The sequence below is a fragment of the Neoarthrinium moseri genome (genome assembly GCF_022829205.1).
Source record: "Neoarthrinium moseri strain CBS 164.80 chromosome Unknown scaffold79_Wmoseri_CBS_16480, whole genome shotgun sequence".
NCBI lineage: Eukaryota > Fungi > Ascomycota > Sordariomycetes > Amphisphaeriales > Apiosporaceae > Neoarthrinium > Neoarthrinium moseri.
The window spans coordinates 139598-160176 of NW_026055193.1; the positions used below are offsets into that span (position 1 = coordinate 139598).

General features: G+C 52.6%; 9 protein-coding genes across 9 annotated transcripts; 6 read left to right on the forward strand and 3 right to left on the reverse strand.

Annotated features, from left to right (window-relative positions):
* Positions 1–1529: 1529 nt before the first annotated feature.
* On the forward strand, positions 1530–3033 carry JN550_012123 (uncharacterized protein; the record flags this gene model as incomplete). The annotated part of the gene is made up of 5 exons (XM_049310564.1): positions 1530–1707; positions 1847–1867; positions 1943–2179; positions 2286–2472; positions 2526–3033. 5 exons carry the CDS (start codon positions 1530–1532, stop codon positions 3031–3033), a joined length of 1131 nt encoding a protein of 376 aa, XP_049165955.1.
* A 534-nt stretch (positions 3034–3567) lies between these two features.
* On the forward strand, positions 3568–4177 carry JN550_012124 (uncharacterized protein; the record flags this gene model as incomplete). Its single annotated transcript, XM_049310565.1, has 2 exons — positions 3568–3841; positions 3909–4177. 2 exons carry the CDS (start codon positions 3568–3570, stop codon positions 4175–4177), a joined length of 543 nt encoding a protein of 180 aa, XP_049165956.1.
* A 955-nt stretch (positions 4178–5132) lies between these two features.
* Positions 5133–5687, forward strand: JN550_012125 (uncharacterized protein; the record flags this gene model as incomplete). The annotated part of the gene is made up of 1 exon (XM_049310566.1): positions 5133–5687. One exon carries the CDS (start codon positions 5133–5135, stop codon positions 5685–5687), a length of 555 nt encoding a protein of 184 aa, XP_049165957.1.
* A 1768-nt stretch (positions 5688–7455) lies between these two features.
* JN550_012126 (uncharacterized protein) lies at positions 7456–8427 on the forward strand (the record flags this gene model as incomplete). Its single annotated transcript, XM_049310567.1, has 1 exon — positions 7456–8427. The coding sequence occupies one exon, from the start codon at positions 7456–7458 to the stop codon at positions 8425–8427; it is 972 nt and encodes a 323-aa protein (XP_049165958.1).
* A 976-nt stretch (positions 8428–9403) lies between these two features.
* Positions 9404–10569, reverse strand: JN550_012127 (uncharacterized protein; the record flags this gene model as incomplete). The annotated part of the gene is made up of 2 exons (XM_049310569.1): positions 9404–10461; positions 10518–10569. The coding sequence occupies 2 exons, from the start codon at positions 10567–10569 to the stop codon at positions 9404–9406; spliced, it is 1110 nt and encodes a 369-aa protein (XP_049165959.1).
* Positions 10570–12012: 1443 nt separating this feature from the next.
* On the reverse strand, positions 12013–13272 carry JN550_012128 (uncharacterized protein; the record flags this gene model as incomplete). Its single annotated transcript, XM_049310570.1, has 4 exons — positions 12013–12224; positions 12314–12336; positions 12444–12941; positions 13001–13272. 4 exons carry the CDS (start codon positions 13270–13272, stop codon positions 12013–12015), a joined length of 1005 nt encoding a protein of 334 aa, XP_049165960.1.
* Positions 13273–14372: 1100 nt separating this feature from the next.
* Positions 14373–15244, forward strand: JN550_012129 (uncharacterized protein; the record flags this gene model as incomplete). Its single annotated transcript, XM_049310571.1, has 3 exons — positions 14373–14627; positions 14735–15130; positions 15194–15244. The coding sequence occupies 3 exons, from the start codon at positions 14373–14375 to the stop codon at positions 15242–15244; spliced, it is 702 nt and encodes a 233-aa protein (XP_049165961.1).
* Positions 15245–16844: 1600 nt separating this feature from the next.
* JN550_012130 (uncharacterized protein) lies at positions 16845–17663 on the forward strand (the record flags this gene model as incomplete). Its single annotated transcript, XM_049310572.1, has 1 exon — positions 16845–17663. One exon carries the CDS (start codon positions 16845–16847, stop codon positions 17661–17663), a length of 819 nt encoding a protein of 272 aa, XP_049165962.1.
* Positions 17664–18058: 395 nt separating this feature from the next.
* Positions 18059–19635, reverse strand: JN550_012131 (uncharacterized protein; the record flags this gene model as incomplete). The annotated part of the gene is made up of 3 exons (XM_049310573.1): positions 18059–18952; positions 19011–19520; positions 19603–19635. The coding sequence occupies 3 exons, from the start codon at positions 19633–19635 to the stop codon at positions 18059–18061; spliced, it is 1437 nt and encodes a 478-aa protein (XP_049165963.1).
* Positions 19636–20579: the final 944 nt, after the last annotated feature.

Consider the following 20579-nt stretch of genomic DNA (forward strand, 5'->3'; position numbering starts at 1 on the left):
AACGATTCATTGCAGTGGCGCCACTGTCATGAACCCAATTTTTGTACGCTTAACACTTGGCTAAGCTACGTCCCCTGCAAGCGTATACACCAACTTCGGGGATTATTTGTCTCCAATCTTTGAGCATCTTCTTGTCTTCGACCATTGAAATCCTGATCGTACTTTCCTTCGCCGCAAACCGGAATTTGATCTCTGAACTGCAAACCAGTACGTTTCGGAAACACGCAGCGGATGAAACTATAATAATCTTGCTGTTCATGAAACCATATATCCCCTTCGGTCAATCCAGATTGTGACATCGTCTACAATAGCATCACAATTAAGCAGTCAAAGGCCCACCGAGGCGGGGAGACTTGTGGATACTGACCCCTGGGATATAGGCAGGGTTGGTCTTTGGACAGTTTCGCACTAGAGGCCCTATCATCGGTGTGGACTGGACGGGTAGATGCGTTCCGCCTGGGAGAGAAGTAAAGCCTAGATAAGCCAAGTAAGATTGATGTGACACGATGTGATATCCACACTGGCATGTAACTATTCCATGGCGTAGCCTTCAGTAATTGTATTTACAGATTCGAAACAGAAAGAAGCCCGTTCCGTGAGGCGGCATTCAACAAAAATAAGTCACTAGCTTTTCATTGTTAAAGATAAGGCTGGAATTCTCCAACTACCGGCTGGGCAGGCAGTAGGCGGTCGTTCTGCTAAAAGTTTAGCATGTTTCGCGTCTTTCGGGACCTTGTGGGGGTAATCATCCGGACTTGCATAATCGGACACTTTACGACAGGGTCCTGGGCAGGCAAACAGGGGCATGTTGCCATGAAGATGGGGAAAGGAGGTCATGGCTTTGCGCTATGTCATCGGCTGGGTCGCGTGCCGCGAACGTTCCATATGTTTTGAGCAGCCCATTCCCCTTTATTGAGCACTTCCCCGGAAATCGTTGCTGTAGTATATAGTCATCAGTGCTGCATCAACCCTAATAAATAATGCATAAAGGGCAGGCAGAGCGCGACAAGCTGCCCAAGTCTACAGTGTAGTTAGCTACCCAACCATTGAAATTTCCATTTAGAACATGTAAGCGATACCACTGTTCCAAGAAGCAAAACGAGCCGTCTCTTACTACCAAGACGGTGCGAATCGGGAGCTGGGTCTCCCCTGACTAGCGCCGAGGACCCATTCCCAAACCAACCCTTCTGCTGACTGATTCTTGAATACCAGCGCTGGTCTTGTCTTAGCTTCTGTGGACAGAAGAGATCGACGAGGAAAATTGGGCCGTGAAGAAAGATGCAATTCACTGTGTTTGATATGATCTAGTTATCCACTTCCCGGCGACGCGGCTAACTAAGAGAATTACAAGATCTAGATGGCACACCTACCATCAGGACGTACAGCGGCTCCCACTTCTTAATAACCAACTGTCTGCCTACCACGACATTATGGTGCGACTTAACTAGATGGAAAGCCACAACATTCTGTACCTTACGGCAAGAAAGCGACAGTTGCATTGCGCTTGAGAGTGCGTCAGTTTAGGGACTATGGCGGCAAGCAAGCAGACACTGATCAGTCTTCTCGGCTCTTTCGACAATTTTGATGAGCCCGTACCATCTTGGAACCGGCCTTCGACGATCATTCCAACACTGACTTCCTTCTTGGTGCGAGCTTCTCTGGCCGAGCGCAATGAACAGGATCTTACAGTTTTTCCCAGGCTCTTACGTACGTCTGCGTTATCTTCCGATTGTACACACGATTTCGAATTGTGAAGTCTCCAGGCTGGGATGACCTTTTCGTTGTGCTTGTTCTGGTGGGTATACCAACCCATGTACGAGACTTATTACTGATTACACCACTACAGCTATCTGGGACTGGTGGCTCAGTATGTATCTGTCTTGGTAAGGACCAAATTTTCCCTCGCCATCCTGAGTGAGATGTGTAAGCTCACTGCAAATAGCAACACAACATGGCTTTGGTCAGCACTTCCTACTGCTCCAGTATACTGAGATGCAAACATACCTCAAGGTAGGTGTCGTCGTGCCCCCTCCATTTCTCTCCTCTTTACCCAGGGATGCTGATGAGACGGCAGTTATTCTATGTTGCAAATGCCACCTACGCAATGTCAACTGCATTAGTGAAGTTGGCCCTGCTATTCCAGTATCTTCGGATCTTCACGAAGGGGTTTCTTCGCCACGTATGCATCGTCACGATTGTATTTACGTCGCTCTGGGGAGTTGCATACTCATTTATGGCTTGGTTTCCATGCTTCCCTATCAGAGGATATTGGACTTGGACGATAGGTGCAACGTGTTACGGGTACGGCTCGCTGATCCCCTCCATCTTTTACGGTACCTATTCTAGCGCTGCTGCGATCAACATGGTCCTCGACATCACTATCCTCATAATTCCAATGCCCCTGTACTTTAGGGAAAATACGGGGAACAGAACGAAGCTCTCGCTGATAGGCCTTCTGTTTCTAGGAGGACTGTGAGTATTGCCTCCAGAGTGAACAAGCCGGGGCAGCCTACTGACCAAGGCAGGGTTAATTTCTTGTCTATCTGGCGAATGGCAACCATTGTTGAGCATACGGCCGCAACAAAGCCCACGTTCGACCCCACGTGGTACGGCCCGATAAGCATTCTTCTTGCATCTTTGGAGGTAGATGTTGCAACGATTTGTGCATCCGTTCCAGTGTTCTGGCCTGTCTTGACGTCAAAGCTCGGTCACATTTTTGTGACGCAAGAGATCAAGATAGAAAGGGCCCATCGCTTCTCCACCATCGAAGACGAATACGAACTGGAACGCGGCACCAGGGGAGGGAGGCGTTTTCGAGAGCGCCGCCGCCGAGCGAGCGGATCGGGTCCGCACACCCAGGGCTCCAAGATTATTATTCAATCGAATACGATACATTACAAGGACAAGTATGTCGTGGCCCAAGTCGATCCGCTGAGCGACATGGGAAGGGTGGAGTCGGAAATCACAGCGCAGCCGCTTTCGCGGAAACAGTCAAGAACTGGAGTGGGAAAGTCGTGGTTCATAGACTCCTGATGCTCTAGAGTTTAGGTGCAGTAATGAGAGACTGATCTACGGACCAACCTCTTCCCGCCTTTCGCAAATGCATATCTACCAGGCCAGATGATGGAGGGTTCAAGATGCTCTTGAACACCCAGGGCTCACACAGGTTTGATTGGGTGAGAGCACGGCTACTCATATATTCCTATGAAGTAGGTGCCTTGGTGTTCAATCCAGGCTGGCGATTCAAGCAGCCAGTCCGCACCCGTCTTACCTTGCGGGCAGTGCAACAGATGACGAATGGTATGGACAAAAAGTCCAAGCAATTAAGCAACCAAGCCCGGTCTTGCTTGCAACACGGTGATGGTGCTGTTTGGGAGTCTTTATCACGATTAGAAAAGTTGAGTTTCGTGTCGGAGCCAGGTGCTGTCGTCGTGATGACGTCACAAAACCCAACTACCAGACTCCCGAATCTGCAGCTGTTCCTGGGTACCCTCAACTTTCATTTCCATCTTTACCTCTCCATAACTGACAGCATCTTCGAAGGCGATCCACGACCCTGGCGTCAAGATGTCGTTCGCCGCATTACGCAAGTCACCAGAGCATGAAGATCTCGCCAAGCTGGCAGAGGAGCATATGCAACATGACCTTGACGAGTCCGACCGAGAGGTTCTCAAGAAAGCGGCCGGCAAGGTGTCACTCCCTGCGACCATTGGCACGCTGGTAGGCTTGGGCCTCGGCGTGTACGCCGCCTTTCGACTGCGCAAAGTCCGCATGGACATGTTCCGGGCATTCCGAGCATCGGAGAAGCCTACACAGGTTGTCTTTGCCGGAGGAAGGACTGGTAAGTGATGGACCGTCTCTTGGCGCACGCAGACATAACGGACATTTTGTGCTAAACGGGCTCACAGAATCTGTCCCAGACGTCACCCCTTACCTGCGGCCCACGCGCTTTGGTGATATCGCAACCTACATTTTCTTCGGACTTGGGGGCACCATTGTGGGTGGTGAATTGGGTTTCGTGATCGGCACCTGGTCGGCTGCGCGGACAATCTCGAGAGACCCTGAGAGGAGAAAACGGATCGAGACTGCGTACCGCAGATTCAAGGCCGATTACCTCAGGAAGGAGGCCAAACGCTTGGACGATGGAGGTTCAGTGTTCTCCAAGTCACTTCTTTGAAACAGCGCGGTGGAGTTCCTGTACATACCTGAACCAGACTACTTCAGGTTTCCTATGTGACCATATTATATACGACCTAGGAGAAAGATATTCCCTCCCCGGAGGTTGTCTCTAAGACTATTGGGAATCAAACTCAATGTATGAAGCCATCGTTGCGCTCGGAAAATGATGCGTGGGTTGTACCGCAAGCTGTCAGATGTGGGCTTCGGTTCCGGAGAGTGGCATCACCTATACACTTAGAAGGGTGCATTCGGACTGGAAGATATACAGACGTCTAGACATTTGTGGTCGAAACTCTTCAGCTCAGCCTAGCTTTGTCCTGTCAGGCCAGACAGGTTCATGTTTTGTGCGGGTGCCTCAGTGGTAAGCTAGCTAAGAGCTTATTACGGAGCAGTTTCGGGCGCAAGTCTTCTCCACGATGGGATTAGATTCACCGAGCTGAGAGGGTGGTCAATTGTACTGACCCGCTGGTTCTTATATAGGAGTCCTCCCAAGCCGGCAAACCTACCATGTCGTTGCCCCTCACCACGGGCCAATAACCCGTGTTGGGTTAAATCGACTGCTGTGGATGCGATATCTTACAGCGGGCGCATCGGAGTTTCGTGCGCTATGAGGGGCCTTATCCGCCGTAAGCGGGTAGATGCGCAGCTAAACGCCAATGAAACCCAACCGGCCCGCGGAACGCTAAGGCTGCAGGGCGGCGTGAACCTTATTCGTCTGCTGGAAAGCCCTGGCGGACATCGCAATCCCCGAGGTGGGATCTCACGTGGGAGTGCAAGCCGCGGGGTAGACCTGTTGAGATCTGGTGCGGTGAGGAAGTCAGATGAAAAGCAAGCATCTTCTCATATCTCTTCTCTTGCCTTCTCCGCATTCAAATCACATCCTAGCCGTGAATAGCACGACCTAAATCTGTCTCGACTTCCCATCATCTCTCTTGACTTACACGCCCTTCACCATGGCCAACAAGCCCGTCTCAAACCTCCCCCAGCTTCGCCAGTTCTACACTGGCCACAACAAAGATGGCAAGGCCATTGTGGTCGCACAGCAGGATTTTGACTGGGTACCCGTTGCCGAGAACCAGATGGGATTCGCCGTACCCTACACAACATCTCAGCCTATCACGGACATGAACGACGACAAGGACCTCGAGCAGCACAAGAAGACTATCTCAGGCACGCTCGGTCTTGTCAACCCCAATGGCTCTGTTCTGCGTGCCGTCGACTTTGCTCCTGGCTATGCCTGCGATATGCACCGCACACAGAGTCTGGACTACGGAATTGTGCTAGAGGGAACTATTGAGATGGTGTTGGACTCGGGTGAACGCCACCTCCTGAAGAGGGGGGACGTCGCCATACAGAGAGGTACACAGCACCAATGGCGCAACCCATCGGAGACGGAGTGGACCAGAGTCATGTTCGTTCTTATGGACACTGCGCCACTTGTCGTGGGAGGGGAGAAGTTGGGTGAGGATTTGGGAGAACACGCTGTTGTGCCTCCCAGTCAACGATAAGTCAAGAGTTAAGAGACGCTTGGGACTCTTGAAGCCATTGATTATCCTAAGTTTTGATCTTGATAACCCTTTCTACAAAGAATTACAATATCCATATTCGTCTTATCCCGGGTCCACCTCTCGATCAAATCCACGCGTGGCGATCAATATGTCAGGGTAAATTGTCCCCTGATATCCGTAATAGGGAACAAAGACTTCCCTGACTCATTCGAGAAATCTCACTTTAGATGACGGTACTTTCATTGTATAATCCCGGCTATTTTCACCTCTTGCTTGATATGCTCCTTTGTGTAATGGCCCATGCCATTGTTCTCCAGGTTTAAAGCAGTAAGAGACATTGAAGCGTCTCGGTATATAAGCGTCACTCTGTTTCGCGGATACACTCCGAAAATAGAAACTGCCCACTGAAAAACACAACGGCTCGAACTACCTGAGGAGCTAAGTTGAGCCTTTTTTTTCAGTTTTGCAATCATTCTCGGTCTAATCAGTTGTATACCCGACTCGACGACAGAAAGTGTCGACAATGCTCTCCCGCTCGAACTCAACTGCCTCTACGCGCTCTGTCCGCGGAAGCAAGCAAGTCTCCTACATATGTCGACACGAGTTAACAAACAACCGCTTCAACTCATCGGTGGCTCAACTTCCCATCGATGTGAAGACGAAGAAGTGCCCAGAGTGCCAAACTAACACAGCCGATGGCGCACTGAAGTTTCTTCGCGCGATAGGCAGCTCAGAGGGCTTGCGACATGCAGACCCTGTAATCTTACAACGCTTGGCTGAGTCGCTTTTCGAGCGGCTGGCCAGCCAGCGCCGATCGACTACGAATGGATTCAAAGATTCCTGGGATGATATCTTGATGGCTTATGCGAGAGTATGCTACCTCTTCGTCCCCGTTACGGAGTTACGTAGCGCGTGTCAAACGTTGAAGAGCAAATACGGGGCCGGCCTTGGCAAGCAACTTCTGCTAACACTTGCCAAAGCTGCCTGCGTTGAAAACCGTGTTTGGGAGTGTCACATTCATACCGACGTGGTATTCAGCGTTTTGGCCCCCCCGATCAAGTTTCTAAGGCAGCATGCGGAGCAGGTTGATAAGTTTAGTCATCTGGAGGACGTGTTGTTGCAGGCCAGGGACCTTGGTAAGTGGGCGGATGATACTGTGGCGCGGCTCACACATATGACCCGTCGGTTCGATCGGTGGGGAAAATCTGTATAGGAGAACGCAGGAACTGTCGACGATATCAAATGTAGTGTTGCTGTAATCTGACGTGTATGCTATATATATCGCTGCAATTACCAGATTGGCAGATCCTCTTGTTTTTAGATGGCACCACGACTTCACTTGCGCCAAGTGTGGAATCTCCGACAAGACATGCGTCCAGTTGGGCTTGACAAAGATCTGTCTCGCTTTCACGTGTTTGGGATGGCCCGTCCCTGTATTGCCGCCTCAGAATGTACTAAAAACTGGTGCAAAGTCGTTAACGGGGTAAAGGTCACGATGCTCTGTGGAGCCATCGGTCTAGGTGGTGATTTAAAGGATCTCCCACAAGATTCTGCCCTGCGGCAAGGCAGCCAAGACGGATACAGACCCGAACTCTCCGTTGAAGGCTGAGTTCTGGCCGAGCCGTTGAGCGCCGAAGTGGATCTGGGGTATCTTGCGAACCTCGGCAGGGCCCACATTAGCTGGCATAAATAAACTCAACCCCCCTGCCAATCAACATGGACGTCCGTAACACAGCGTATTCTCATTGTCGTTGCTTTGCCCAATAGCATGGCTGAGACCCTAGCAGAGCAACTCGCCGTTGAAGAGACGGGTCCTGGCCAATATGTCTCCCTCACCACCCCTGAGCGCATGGGCAACGCGCTCCCAATCGCATATGGGGGCTGCACTCTAGGTATAGCGACTCATGCGGCTTACCAAACCGTCAAACCAGCGTATTCTCTTTATTCTCTCGTCGGCCATTTCTTGGGTCCAGCATCGACGAACGAGAAACTCAAATGTACAGTTCACGAAACCCGGACGACCAAGACCTTTGCCACACGGCGGGTGCAAGTCAGCCAGCTTCAACCAGACGGGAAAATGCGAGCGTGCATGGAATTGATAGCCGACTTCCAAGTCGAAGAGCCCGCCATGCTCAGTTACACGACGCCTCCTTCCAGGAAGTATTCGGGAGTGGAAGGCGGTGTCTCCTTGGATGAGATGAAGGAGTCGGCAGTCTCTCAAGGCAAGGTGACTCGTGCGGCAGCAGAAAAGTTCCACAAGGGTTTCCGTATGATGGACACTTTCTTCGACTCGAAGTATTGCCCCGAAGGAATCGCGGCCCAGAATGTCTTTGGCGGGCTGAAGAACGAACCCACTTCCCAAGATCATCTGCCGATCACAGAGAAGAGCTCTGCCGACTGGATACGGACGCGCGTGCCCTTGGAATCCCGCGGTGAGAGGATGGGAGCGGTTTCTTTCCTGATCGATGGTGCCATCGCATTTACGCCACTCGCGCACAATCATATGTGGCTGGATGACTCGGCAGCCTGTAGCACATTGGACTTTGCCTTGCGGATATTTGTACCAGATATCGATATCAACTCCTGGCATCTAAGAGAGCGGAGGACCATGGCCGCTGGGTACGGAAGAAGTTACTCTGAAGCGCGCTTGTGGGATGAACAAGGGACCATGGTGGCTTCCATGACTCAGCAGTGCATCTTGCGTCCGAAGCCAGAGGCCAAGGCCAAGGCAGCACTTTAACCACGCCGGAATCCACAATGCGATACCAATGGTTTGAGTTCCTTCTATTGTTATAAAGCGTATAAACTGCTTGCTATTTAGTTTCATTAGACATTGGATAAGATAAGATTTGGAAGTGGTGTCGACTGCACAATTGAAGTATTCATATGACCCAAGCGCTGTCTGAGGGTGAGAACTTGGCCTATGGCGCTCTCATCATGCTTGTTGAGCTAGGCTGTGGTGGAAAGAGTTGTAGGTTCGTGAAAGACTACTGCTGGATGAGATTGCAACCCCGGGATAAAATTTCAATCAGCTGCCAGAGCTATGCCATGATGCAAACTCCCAGATACGCGTATTGCTGATGATGGATATATCATGCTTTCTCCGTCTCAGGTACCGAATTGTGTTAATCAATGCTAGGTGTGCACAGAAAGGCAGCCCCCCTGAATCCGTATCTACCTGCCCGCTATGTCGAGTGTGCAAGTATTTTCCAAGCCAATTTCTCGTCGTGAAGTCTACGAAAGACAAATCTCAACTGAAAAAGTCAGTGAATTTTGCGTTGCTTCAATGATATCACTGAATGCATGGCAGGAAAGAAGTATGCATCTTGCCAAGCAGCGTGGTCCGTGTAATGAAGTGGGTATCTCTTCGTCACCTAAGTAACTATGTGTCCACCTAACTCCTCCGTCTAGAAGTTTATATCAAGAAAATGCCAACTAACACGCATATAACCAACGACCCGAATACACCCCATTTATTGTTGACAGCAGAAGAAGCACCTTGGGTCACACCTTGGCACGAATATTGACCAGGGAAGACCCCATTCGTGCGAGCCTGGTTCAACGGCGCGCAAGTGGAATTTCGGTCCGTGGAGGTTACTCTGAAGTTTCCTGCTACTTTCCGTATGTTCTCGGTTTGATTGACGATTGCTTCACTGCTCTTACGTCAGCCACCCCCAATGTCCACGCAAGTTGACCAATGTTATGACGCAGGTATCTTACAAGAACTCTGTCCGGAACGGACCCTCAAACTCAAAGCTCGACGCAGAAGGGAACTGCGCCGCAGAAGCACTGCCCGTGGCTCCGAGGAAAGTCGTGATGTCAAAGTGGCCCACTGCGCTCCCAGGATCGAGAACCGGGTTACCGGTGATGGCGACGTTCGTCCAATTTTGTCCTTGGGGCAGGCCAAGCAGTTCCATGTAGGCGTTGTCTCTAACATCTAAGTTTTCAATACCCTGGATCGCGGTAATATCCAGTCTGCTGAAGGTGTTGCCAACAGCACTGAAAGATGCCACGTTCCACGGTTGAGTTGTGAGGCTGCGTGCCCCAGCAACGGAGAGTGAGCCCACCGTGACGCCGCTTTGAGTAGCGTGAACTGCGAGGAGACCATTTCCAGTGATGTCTAGACTGCGAAAAGTCCCTGTCGTGTTGATGTACAGTTGGGATGCATTACTGAGTCCACTCAGAGCCACGGAGTCGTACCTAGTAGACCACAGGAAGAGCGAGCCCAAGTCGTCAAGACCTGTGTATCCAATCGAGATGGAGCCCAAACTCTGGGCCTGGTGTTGTGGTACTTCAAGATTCTGCAGCTTCGGCGTATAGAACAGATTGAACCTCCCGAATCCCAAGAGAGATGGTACACTGACACTCGCCAGCTCTGGCATCCCGTCAAGGCTGAACGTCGTGCCAACCCATTTCAGCTTGGGCAGCGTGACCGATGTCAAGTTCAGCTGTGCGATCAGAACCACATCCTGCGACACCTGATTGAGATCCGGGGCGACGAAGTGAGCGAGGCCACTGCAATTGTTCAATACGAGATTGCGGAAGTCGGGCGGGTCCGTTTGCCAATCGGAGGTATCAGTTGAAGAGTCGGACTGGCATGGCTCAGTGGTCAAACTCCCCTGGATCGACTTGACGCCAGGCAGAGTGAGATCGCCGCGGTAAGACTTGGATATCGTAACGGAGCCTGCAATGGTCTCACAAGATTGCAGGGCATCAGCGTCCCCTTGGCTTTGGATATATACGGACTTGCAATCAATCGCTGCGCACACAAGGCCTTTGCGTAGAGTACATCAGCAGACCGACCAGGGCTATTACCAATTGTTCACCTACAGTACAAGCCGAGCAGTGCCAAAGTTTTTCGTACGCGCTGCGGTGAAGCCATCGTTGCTCGACTGAGGGGTCCCCATCGTGCCTCTCGACCAGGGCACTACCATGATGATAAGGTGTCACATTGTGACTCGCCTGGGTGCGGCATCCCGTGCACTGGAAGCGACTCGCTGAACCTCGGGCCAGAACTATCTGGGGACGTGATGTAGGGCACCTAGGGAGTTAGAGGGTTACATGATAGCCGATGCAGCAATTACCAGGATTTTTACCACGAATCCGGGCTTTGTCAAGCGATCCATTGGGGCTGGGGTCGGGGAAGTATGGTACGTTCCGGATCTGCGTGCAAGGGGTTGGGGATTTAGTATCTGGGGGTTTGTAACCGCCCAATCACGACCCAAGACAATGAACGAACAATCCCCAAGGACGCGGCTACAATGCGTGGGTCCTCGTGGGCCAAGAGCCATGGGTGTCGGAGTTGGAATTAGTTGCCCATCGGAGTATATGGCAAGTTGCTCGGACGGAGATGGGCCACCGTCAATAACTACCTAAGCTTGTCGTCGGCGTGTCTCTCGCGATTGTCCTCGCAGAAACCGGGCTGCCGGCGAAATCTACGGTGGTACTGCACCCCAGTGCTGCAGATGGTGAGTGGAGGTCTGCGCCGTCCCACAGCGCGATTGCGGGGAGATTTGGGGTCGAAGCTGGAGCAGCATGGGGCTTTTGAGGGGCAAGTAGAGGGAGTCCTGTTGGGGTTGCTGGTTGCAAATACCTAGGTAGGCGCTAGGGTGAAAAGAAACGAAGGTTTGCGTGGAGGTTCGTATCTACGCTTGCTACGAGCAGAACAGATTACTGAAAGCAAAGTTCCCCGTGACGGAAGACCCACGTAGAGATCAGCTTGATGCGTTGTTTTCTTCATCCCTCGACCAGGCCTCTCGATGGAAATTTTCCCCGTATGAATGTATTCATCAACTTCGTGTCTGTTTGTTATGGGCTGGCTGATGCAAGTGGTTGCTGTGGTGGGTACGACAGGTGAGGGGTGGTTCACCCCACGCGTAAATAGTGAACGCCATAGCTGTGGAGAGAGCTCCTCTTACCTCTCTTCCCCGGCTTTAGATTTTTGCAATATTACAGTATTTGCAGCAGAATATCAATTTGCCTGTGGTGCCGTGACAGGTAGATCAAACTATAAAACATCGACGAGACCCTACTTCAAGGCATCGAGTTGGCACCACACGGTCTAATAGTTGGTGGATACTATAAATATACTCCTTCTGATCCTACCATGACATGTACGTTAGAGATTTAATATAGTAGCAACGCTTTTATACCTTGAATCTAGAACCATGGACCCAACCAATGTGTGGTGCGGATGACTCCCAACGTAGATACGTCGGAACAGTCATCATTTTACTACTATGCTCTCCGTGCCCGCTTTGACTTCTTCAGCGATATCCGTAGCTTTTCCAGCTCCCGAGAAGACTACGTGCCACTTCTTGTTATCTCATGGGCGGAGCTCCACCTGGACATCCTGACGCGGAAGGCGAATACCCCCATTAGTCTGCGTATATCCACCAGTAGACCACTGCCCATCGACGGCCTTGAGATGAAAGCGCAGGAGCATCATGGTGGCGAACGCCAAGATCTCGGTAGCTGGCGTCCGGGGCAGAGAGTAGCGCCTCCGCCGAAGACTCGGAATGCCACTGGGTTGTGCGTCTTGATTCCGGGCACTTTGAAGAATCGCTTGTGGTAGAACTCGTTCACATTCGGGCCCTACGCCGAGGGAGACATGTGCTGGATCTTACCTGGGATCATGACAGTTGCGCCTCTGCTTTATCGTTAGTCGGATTCTTCAACACCACGTACGAGGACAAGCATCATATACGAGACAGACGCGGGGAATACACGACAGCGTAGCACATTGTGGCAACTTACTTCTTCAGAAGGTACTTCCCGTCAAGCATATGATCCTCCACCACAGCTCGCATTGCGAGGTCAATGCTGTGGAATCGCATCGCTTCTTGCATCGCCGAGACCATGATGGGGCAGGAATTCTTGACGTAAGTCAAGTCCAAGTAAGCCTGGCCATCTTTCTCGCTTACTGCTCCATGAAGCTCCCGCCGGCAATCTGCAAGAACGGCAGGATCCGCAACGGCGTGGTACAGCGTCCAGAATGCCACCGGCATGGTGTTAGCAATCAGGGCGAAGATACCCCCAGCTTCCATCTTCGCCACATCCTTTTCAGGCACGCCATGGTCTCGTGGGCATGAATATCTGCCCCGAGCAAAGGCGGACGATCTTGTCTCGAGGCCGCCTTCGGCGTAGTACTTTTCAAATGCTTCAGATATAATCTCGAGTGCTTGGAGAGGCTTCTTGGCGAAAATTGGTTTCATAAAACCCATGAGCAGTCTGAGCAAGTCAGCCTGGAGATCACTATGCCTATAAGTTCACGTCCTTTTGACTTAGATCTTATACTTGGTAGTATCACTTACTAGTAGACTGTGCGAACTTTCGTATCATTAAACGGGTTAAGAGGACCATAGATGGCACCGGTAGTGGCCATCATAGCCTCTTGTGAAGCCCACTCGAACAGGTTCACCGTCTTGGGGTCTTGCGTAGCACAGATCGCGCTGAAGGAAGTGTTGAGGATATCCACCACCTCGGAATTCAGGTGATCCAAGTTCGGCCCCGGAGCAAGCGAATTCTTGCTTTCGGTTGTTAAGCGATGCACAAATCCATGGTCTTCGATCGGATCGCGTCCCATGATTTCGAAGGCTTCTTTGCTAACGTCCATCAAATTTGAGAACGCTTTTACTGCGAATGGTGCCGCGGTGAGTACTCTCAATTGTTTGTGAATGACGGGTATACGACGTAGACGCGAGTGCCCGGGAGTCTTAGAGTGTGGATTGGATATCCATATTTGTCTCTATGAGTATATTATCAGCTTTAATCTAAATCATAGCGATCGGCGGTGATGAATGCTATATCATATGTTTGGGTACATTTGCAATCACGTACCTCAAATACTCGTGGACAGTAGTCCATTTCGTGAGCATCACGATTATGGGGCCCAAGAATGGAATCGCGGTCTCTATCATCGGTGGCTCTCTCGCATCTTGTGTGAACCATAGCAAGGCCCGCAGAAAAATGTAGCATCCGGCCAAGCCTACTACTGCGGCGGTGATATTGGATATGATGATGTTGCCTGCGTGGTTGTCCAAGGATGGTGAAAACAAATGACGGGCACGCAGTTGCGGAATAGGGAGGCTTTACGGCACAGCGATGTCTGAGGTCTTCACGGCCGCCGCATGCATGGAGTAGAATCAGAGCTAAGTCCTTATTTTGATCCTGAATAAGCCTCAACCCATAGCATTGTTAGCGAGAATACTATTGCGGACGTACCCAAGCACTGAATACCCTGGGGCGTAAACATACTATGTCAGCGGGGATATACACTGGAGTAGCTTCACAAGTGATGAACGCTAGAAGGAAAACAGTCGCCTGGCTCACGTTGCTGTTGACGATTGAGATCGCGAAAGTGTGCCTGGGCCACCCAAATAGGAATAATCCAAAACGCCGATGGCTCACAAGTGGTGGCACCACAATTCCACGACATTGAAGTTTGAAGGATCGAAGGACGCAGGAGTATCAAAGGATGATCTTACCCACGGATAAGACTCCTAATAGTTTGCTCGGAGCGCATGCAGGGCTCAGTAGCTTGCGGAAGATTGGTCGTCGCTCTGATCTGGGTATCCTTGTTGATCCGATGCTTCAATATATCAAGACAATGCTGCAAACGCCGGTGTAAGAAATGTATACCTGCATTCATTATACTCATGAAGTCATAGTACTAAACTGCTCATCATGATCTTCACTCCACCTTCATGGCTCCCCGCCATTGAACATGACCTATCCACCGTGGGAACAGTGGCAGACTTTGCGCTTCAAGGGACGCTGGGCAGCGCCTCTGGACCAAGGGTAGACGAGCCGACCTTCATTTCTGCTTCCACGCAGAAGGGGAGAACCCCGGGACAGATCGCGCAGAACGTCGAGGCGTTGGCTGCTGGCCTTGCACACGAATTGCAATGGTCTCCCAATGCACCCGCACCAGGCGGCAAAGTGGTTGCCATATTGTCCGAAAATACTATAAGATCCTCAAACAATTGTTTTCTTTTAGAAGGGTTCGGTTTCGATTTGGACAACAAGCTGAATCAATGTGTTGAAAGGTGGATTATCTGGTTTGCTGGGCGGTCCATCCTCTCAGGGGCACCTGTCTTCTACTATACGGCACTCCTTCTCCGGAGGAAAATGCGAAACATCTCCAGCGCAGTGACTGCAGAACCTTGATTGTTTCTCCCGCATTGCTTCAGTCTGGCCATGCTGCTGCCGCTGCTGCTTCTACCAGCAAAGCCGAAATTAGATTGTATCTGACTGAGCGGGTGGCCACCGATGGCGCCCAAGCCAATGGCAATGACAACACCGGCACCGGCTTCAAAACCATTGACGAGCTTGTCAGCTTTGGGGAGACACTGGGTCCTCTGCCAGCGCTCAATTGGTCCCCAGAGGAGGCCCAATCTAGTATCGCCTACCTCTGCGCGACCAGCGGAACCTCGGGGGTGCAGGTAACAAGGATTAGACATCCATGCCCAGTATATACTTGACTAATTCCAATCATTTATACACAGAGACTGGCACGTTTAAGTCATCGTGGCATCATACTGAGTTCGGGCTGGTGAGACGTGGTATAGAATTGTGGCGTGAAAAATTGTGCCTGTGCTTTTTCGCGTTTTACTTATCTAATTTCCCTCTTTTCCGTAAACTTTAATAGAACATCGCACTTTTTGCCTTCATTTTACGACTATTCGGTTTGGCGACCGTCGATTTATACGTCTATTTTAGCCACACGATCAATATACGTTCGATTCGTCGACACTGACGAGGAGAACTGCGTTGGCTGAGGTTGTGTTACTTGGGGAATATGGCCCAGGAGCACCACTCCAGTCCAATAGGTGAAGAGATACGAATGCCACATGCTGTCCACAGAGAGTAGACTCGAGTTATAAGTTGCATATATAGAATCGAATGGATGAGATCACCTACACGTCCATTGTTGCGGCTGCAATGGAGGAGCGAGCGGCTTGAAACCTGTGGATGACTAGCTTGAACAGAAACAACGTCAATAGCGGTGGTATAGCCGTGCCTTGTTCTACTACCTATCGTGTTTATATAGCTTTATGGGAGATTTCAGGGTCCAGTCTTGTGCAGAAAAATAAATATCCCGATTGACATAGCTTTCCCGGCCACAGGGATATCTATAAGACTTTTTGGATGGCATATCTCGAGTGATATTCTGCAGATTTCATCATCATATCAAATATGTAAACCAATCAACAGACCGAAAATAGCTTAATGCATAAGTAGAGAAGGTGTTGGAAATAGTTTGGCTATAGCCAACGGATTTATGAATGAACTGACACTTCATGACAGCGCATGAACCATCATGGGCAATCTATCTTTAGACGTCCCTACAAGACCCCTGGGAACAGACTGCAGCGTCTCCAAATCTTGGTTTCGGAACTCAAAACTGGATATCAGCGTATATAGGACCTGCCGCATCACTACCACATGCATTAGCTCTGGATAACACGGGACTATGAGTAAAACAAGATTTGGGTCCACAGCGAGACATACTATAATCGGTCAAGTGGCTTCCCAAACACATCCGCGGACCAGAACAGAACGGCCACAAGACCTGGTCCGGCTCGTGCGACGATGCATAACCTGACTCCCTCCCGAGGTCGTGATTCAATATCCGCGAGCACGCGCTGTGCCTCACCGCGAATCCATGCGGAATGGCATTCCATGCGCTGGATCAATCGCCACGGTGCTGGTAGCGATAGCGGTTTTGTAATTGCATCAAGCAGATGCCTAGTTGCATCCCGAATCGAATGCCTTTCTCCGAATTGCTCTCGAGTTCCAAACCATCCATGGGCAGCCATTAGCCTACCTATAGGTGCCTAGGTTGGGTACAACATTTTTAGTGAGGTGGTGGTGGGTAACGTTAGTTAGGTACTGTACCTGAACTTGGGTCATGGTGCCCCACTGGAGCTGTGTCTCCCCAGGAATTTCCCATCTTCAAACACCACCAGCCAACCACCAAGCTCAACCTGCCTTCCGGTCACGACAGCGACGTCACCCCTTGGATACCTACAGACGACACACGCACACACGCACACACGCACACGAGCAGCTAAGAACATCTCGCAATCCCATACGACTGCACGCGCGCCCATACACGCAATCTCTCTCTCTTTCTCTCGGCACCGGGCACACATCATGGCGGTGGCAACGACGACGACCACGCCGGCGACGCCCGGCGCCCTGGCGCAACAGATTCTCTCACACACGGCGCCGGCCTACAGCTTCACCTTCAGCCCCTTCCTGCGCAAGACGTACGGCCATGGCCTGGCGCCCAACCGGCCCGTCTGCAAGGCCTTCGCCGCCTCGGGGTCGTGCCCCCAGGGCGTCAACTGCCCGGACCGCCACATCAGCGGGCCCGCCGCCGCCGCCGCCAACTCCAACAACGCCTCGTACAACAGCCTCGTGTGCAAGCACTGGCTGCGCGCCCTGTGCAAGAAGGGCGAGTCGTGCGAGTTCCTGCACGAGTACAACCTGCGCAAGATGCCCGAGTGCAACTTCTTCGTGCGCAACGGCTACTGCTCCAACGGCGACGAGTGCCTGTACCTGCACATCGACCCCCAGAGCCGCCTGCCACCCTGCCCCCACTACGACCGCGGCTTCTGCCCCCTGGGCCCCGAGTGCTCCAAGAAGCACGTGCGCCGCACCCTGTGCCCCTACTACCTGGCCGGCTTCTGCCCGGACGGCAAGCAGTGCAAGGAGGGCGCCCACGCCAAGTGGGAGAAGAACCTTGACCGCCCCATCCCCAAGGCCGAGAAGCAGGCCGAGGAGGAGGCCGCACGGCGCGAGAGGGAGGAGATGGGGCTCGCGGACGATGATGGCGGCGGCAGCGGTGGCGGGTTCAGGAGGGATGACAGAGACGAGGGACGAGGATTCAGAGGCGGCCGAGGCGGTCGTGGGGGTTGGAAACCCCGGGGAAGGGGCTTCGGCGGCAGGGGGAGAGGGGGCCATCGTTAGGAGTCCCAGGCTCTTGTTCGTGGAGGTAGTGACCGAGAGAGCTTGGATGAGAGATCACGATGATGATAATGATGATGTCTACACGTCCGCTGCTCGTCTCACCAGAGCTGCTTGTGTTGGACAGGCCCATCGCTAAGGGGTCCCATCCGCGGGCAGCGATCACCGCAAGAGGTGTTGTAATCCTAGACAGAAAATTTGATACCCGAGCCATTTGATTACGTTACATTTTGATTCTATTATTTGCGTGCCAGAGTCGTGAGCCTTTCCAACCATGATAGGGGCGTGTCGCAGCTCCTTCATATATACATATAGCTTGGTCCGTCCAGAGATGCGATACGAGGGCCTGCTCCATCATCGCCAGGCCGCTCTGTAGATAAGTGAGGTCCATAATTCTTCTAATCCTCCTTCCACACGTTAGCCCCTCCATCGGCGTCCCTGCCAATGGCAATAAACTCGCTGGCCTCTCCGTTCTCGCTGCTGCCGCCGTCGCTGCCGCTACTTGTGGACGAGCCCTCGGTCCACGTGCTGAGCTCTTCGACGTTCCTGATGCCCATCATCCAGGACACCAGGCCCCTCGGTACCCAGCGCCCCACGAAGCCGTACAAGCCCGCGCCGAGGCCTATGCGCACGACGCCGCTCTGGTCGGATCCATCGATCACGTCGAACACGGCGTTGTGGAGCTCGCGGAGGGAGCTGCCTCGCAGGCCACGGATGCGGCCTGCCGAGATGGCAGAAGAGGACTGCGCTACGTAGTTCTTGCCGTACACGTGCCGTGCTGATTCCGGCCAGGCCGTGGTCTCGGCGGCAGGCAACAGGTTGGAGTGGCGGGTGGGGACAAAGCCCGCAAAGTCGAACGTCCCCAGGTGGATGTGCGTCACGGGGATGGCCAGGGGCCGCAGCTCGCCCGTGAGCACTTCGGTGAAGGCAGACAGCGCGGAGCAGACCGTGGCTTCGGGTGCGTGGAAGGGCGGGTTTATGGAGGAGATTATGGAAGGCGTGAAGACCAGGACTTTTGGCGTTGTCGGTGTCTCGCCCGGAGGCGTTATCCTGGACGTCAGGAGCGGTAGGAATGACTGGATGGTGAGGATGGGGTGCAGCAGGTGCGTATTAAACAGGTCCGCAAAGGACGAGGGCGGGATGGTGGCGATCGGGGATGTCTGATAGTTGAGTGAGGGGATCAGGATAATGGATGTAAGTGTTAGGTAGTTTGCTCTCGTCCGGGGGACTGCGGCATGCGGTGTCTGGAGGTAGGTGGCGAACCGCTCGATCGACGAGCCGGCACTCGGAGGCTGTGATGCTGTCAGTTTCGCCGTCACGGTCAAGGGGCACGGGCTTGGTGATGCTCACGTCGGTGATGTCGATGCCGAGCGGCCGGATGTCGGGCCTCGACAGATTCTGTACCATGACCTCCTCCTCGAGCGATCCACAGACGACGTAGACGATGAAGCCTTTCCTCTCCATGTCCAACGACAGAGATTTGGTCAGGGGCAGGGTCGGCGACCCCGCGATGACGACAACCTCGAGCCTCCCTCCGTTCTTTGCGCGCTTAGCCCGCCTGGATTTGCGCATGGATTTGCTCGTGCGGACGGCCTTGTATGTGACGTAGGTGACGCCGAGGACCATGACACCAGTCAGGATCTTGTGTCTCGAGACCCAGTCCTGCAGCTTCTCGTACGCCGTCATGGGGACGATGGCAACGGGCGGCGGGCGCGGCGGCGAGGGTCTGATGTAGTCTGGTAGCCATGCCACCGACGCGAGGCTATCACGCACGCTGTCGGCGGCTTTGTCGACCGTCTTGTCAACATAGTCGGCCACGTCGGTCGAGTAGCGGCGGATCTGGTTGGGCAGAGACGAGAGCTGCGAGACACCTAGGTCAGTCAACTGCTTCAAGTTTCCCCATCTCTCGCGGCCGTCTGCATCGGCTCGTGTCGGCGCTTACCACGTCCAGGAACTGTTGATCGTCGGCCGACATGGTGGCTAGCTTCGGCGGTTTGTGTTCAGTCAAAAGCTGGGAGGGTGGCGATAGATGGGTCGCTCATTCGAGACCGAAGTCGAGGTCCTGGAAGGGAAACCCAGCGTCTCGTCTTCCTCCTTTCCGGGTCGTCTCGGGCGAACAACTGCTCGAGCACGGTAGCCTCTGTCGAATCCCCAGCAGCAGATAAACACAAGTCCGTCCGGCGAGACCTATCCGGGATGCGACGCTGCCTACCAGTGCAGTTCTCTCTCTCTTTCTTTCTTTCTTTCTCTCTGTCTCTCTCTGTCTCTTGAATTAACCGAGTTAGCTACAGCCTTGGTGCTAACTTGGGATCTAATCCACAGCTCCGTCAAGAAGGGCGGTCCGGCGGCGTCGATTGATCGATCAATCAGTCAATCATTCATTCATATCGGCGCTGCGGCCCAAAGTTGTGACGTGACGTCTGGCTCCCGGCCTGGTCCGAACGAGATTCTGCCCCAGCTGCCCTCAGCTGACGGCGGACTGCAAGCAGCCCAGGCAAGGCCCACGATCTGGCCTACGCTCTCAGGGCACTCAGATGGTAATTTAATGCGAACGGGGCCCTGTCATGCACGTCTGTATGTAGTAATGTGCTTTTAATTGACTGTTGTCAAGCGGGTTGGCGCGCGTGTCGTGTACTGCATTCGGCCGCTGTTGCATGAAATGCTTATGATCATGCACTCTGCCACTGTTATGGCGCCGCTCTTATCCTTGCCCATCTCCAGTCCTCCACCCTCTTATTAGTCTCGGCATATGCAGCCATCACGCACGTCACGCAGGTTTTCGGTAATCCGGCTTACACAACACTCAATTGAAGACTGTCTAGCCCTATCTCTCTCTCTCTCGTTCTCTTCTCCTTCGAATAATCTCCAAGCCGCCAATCTCAAAGTTCTAGCTGATGGGGGGGGGGGGGGGGGGGGGAG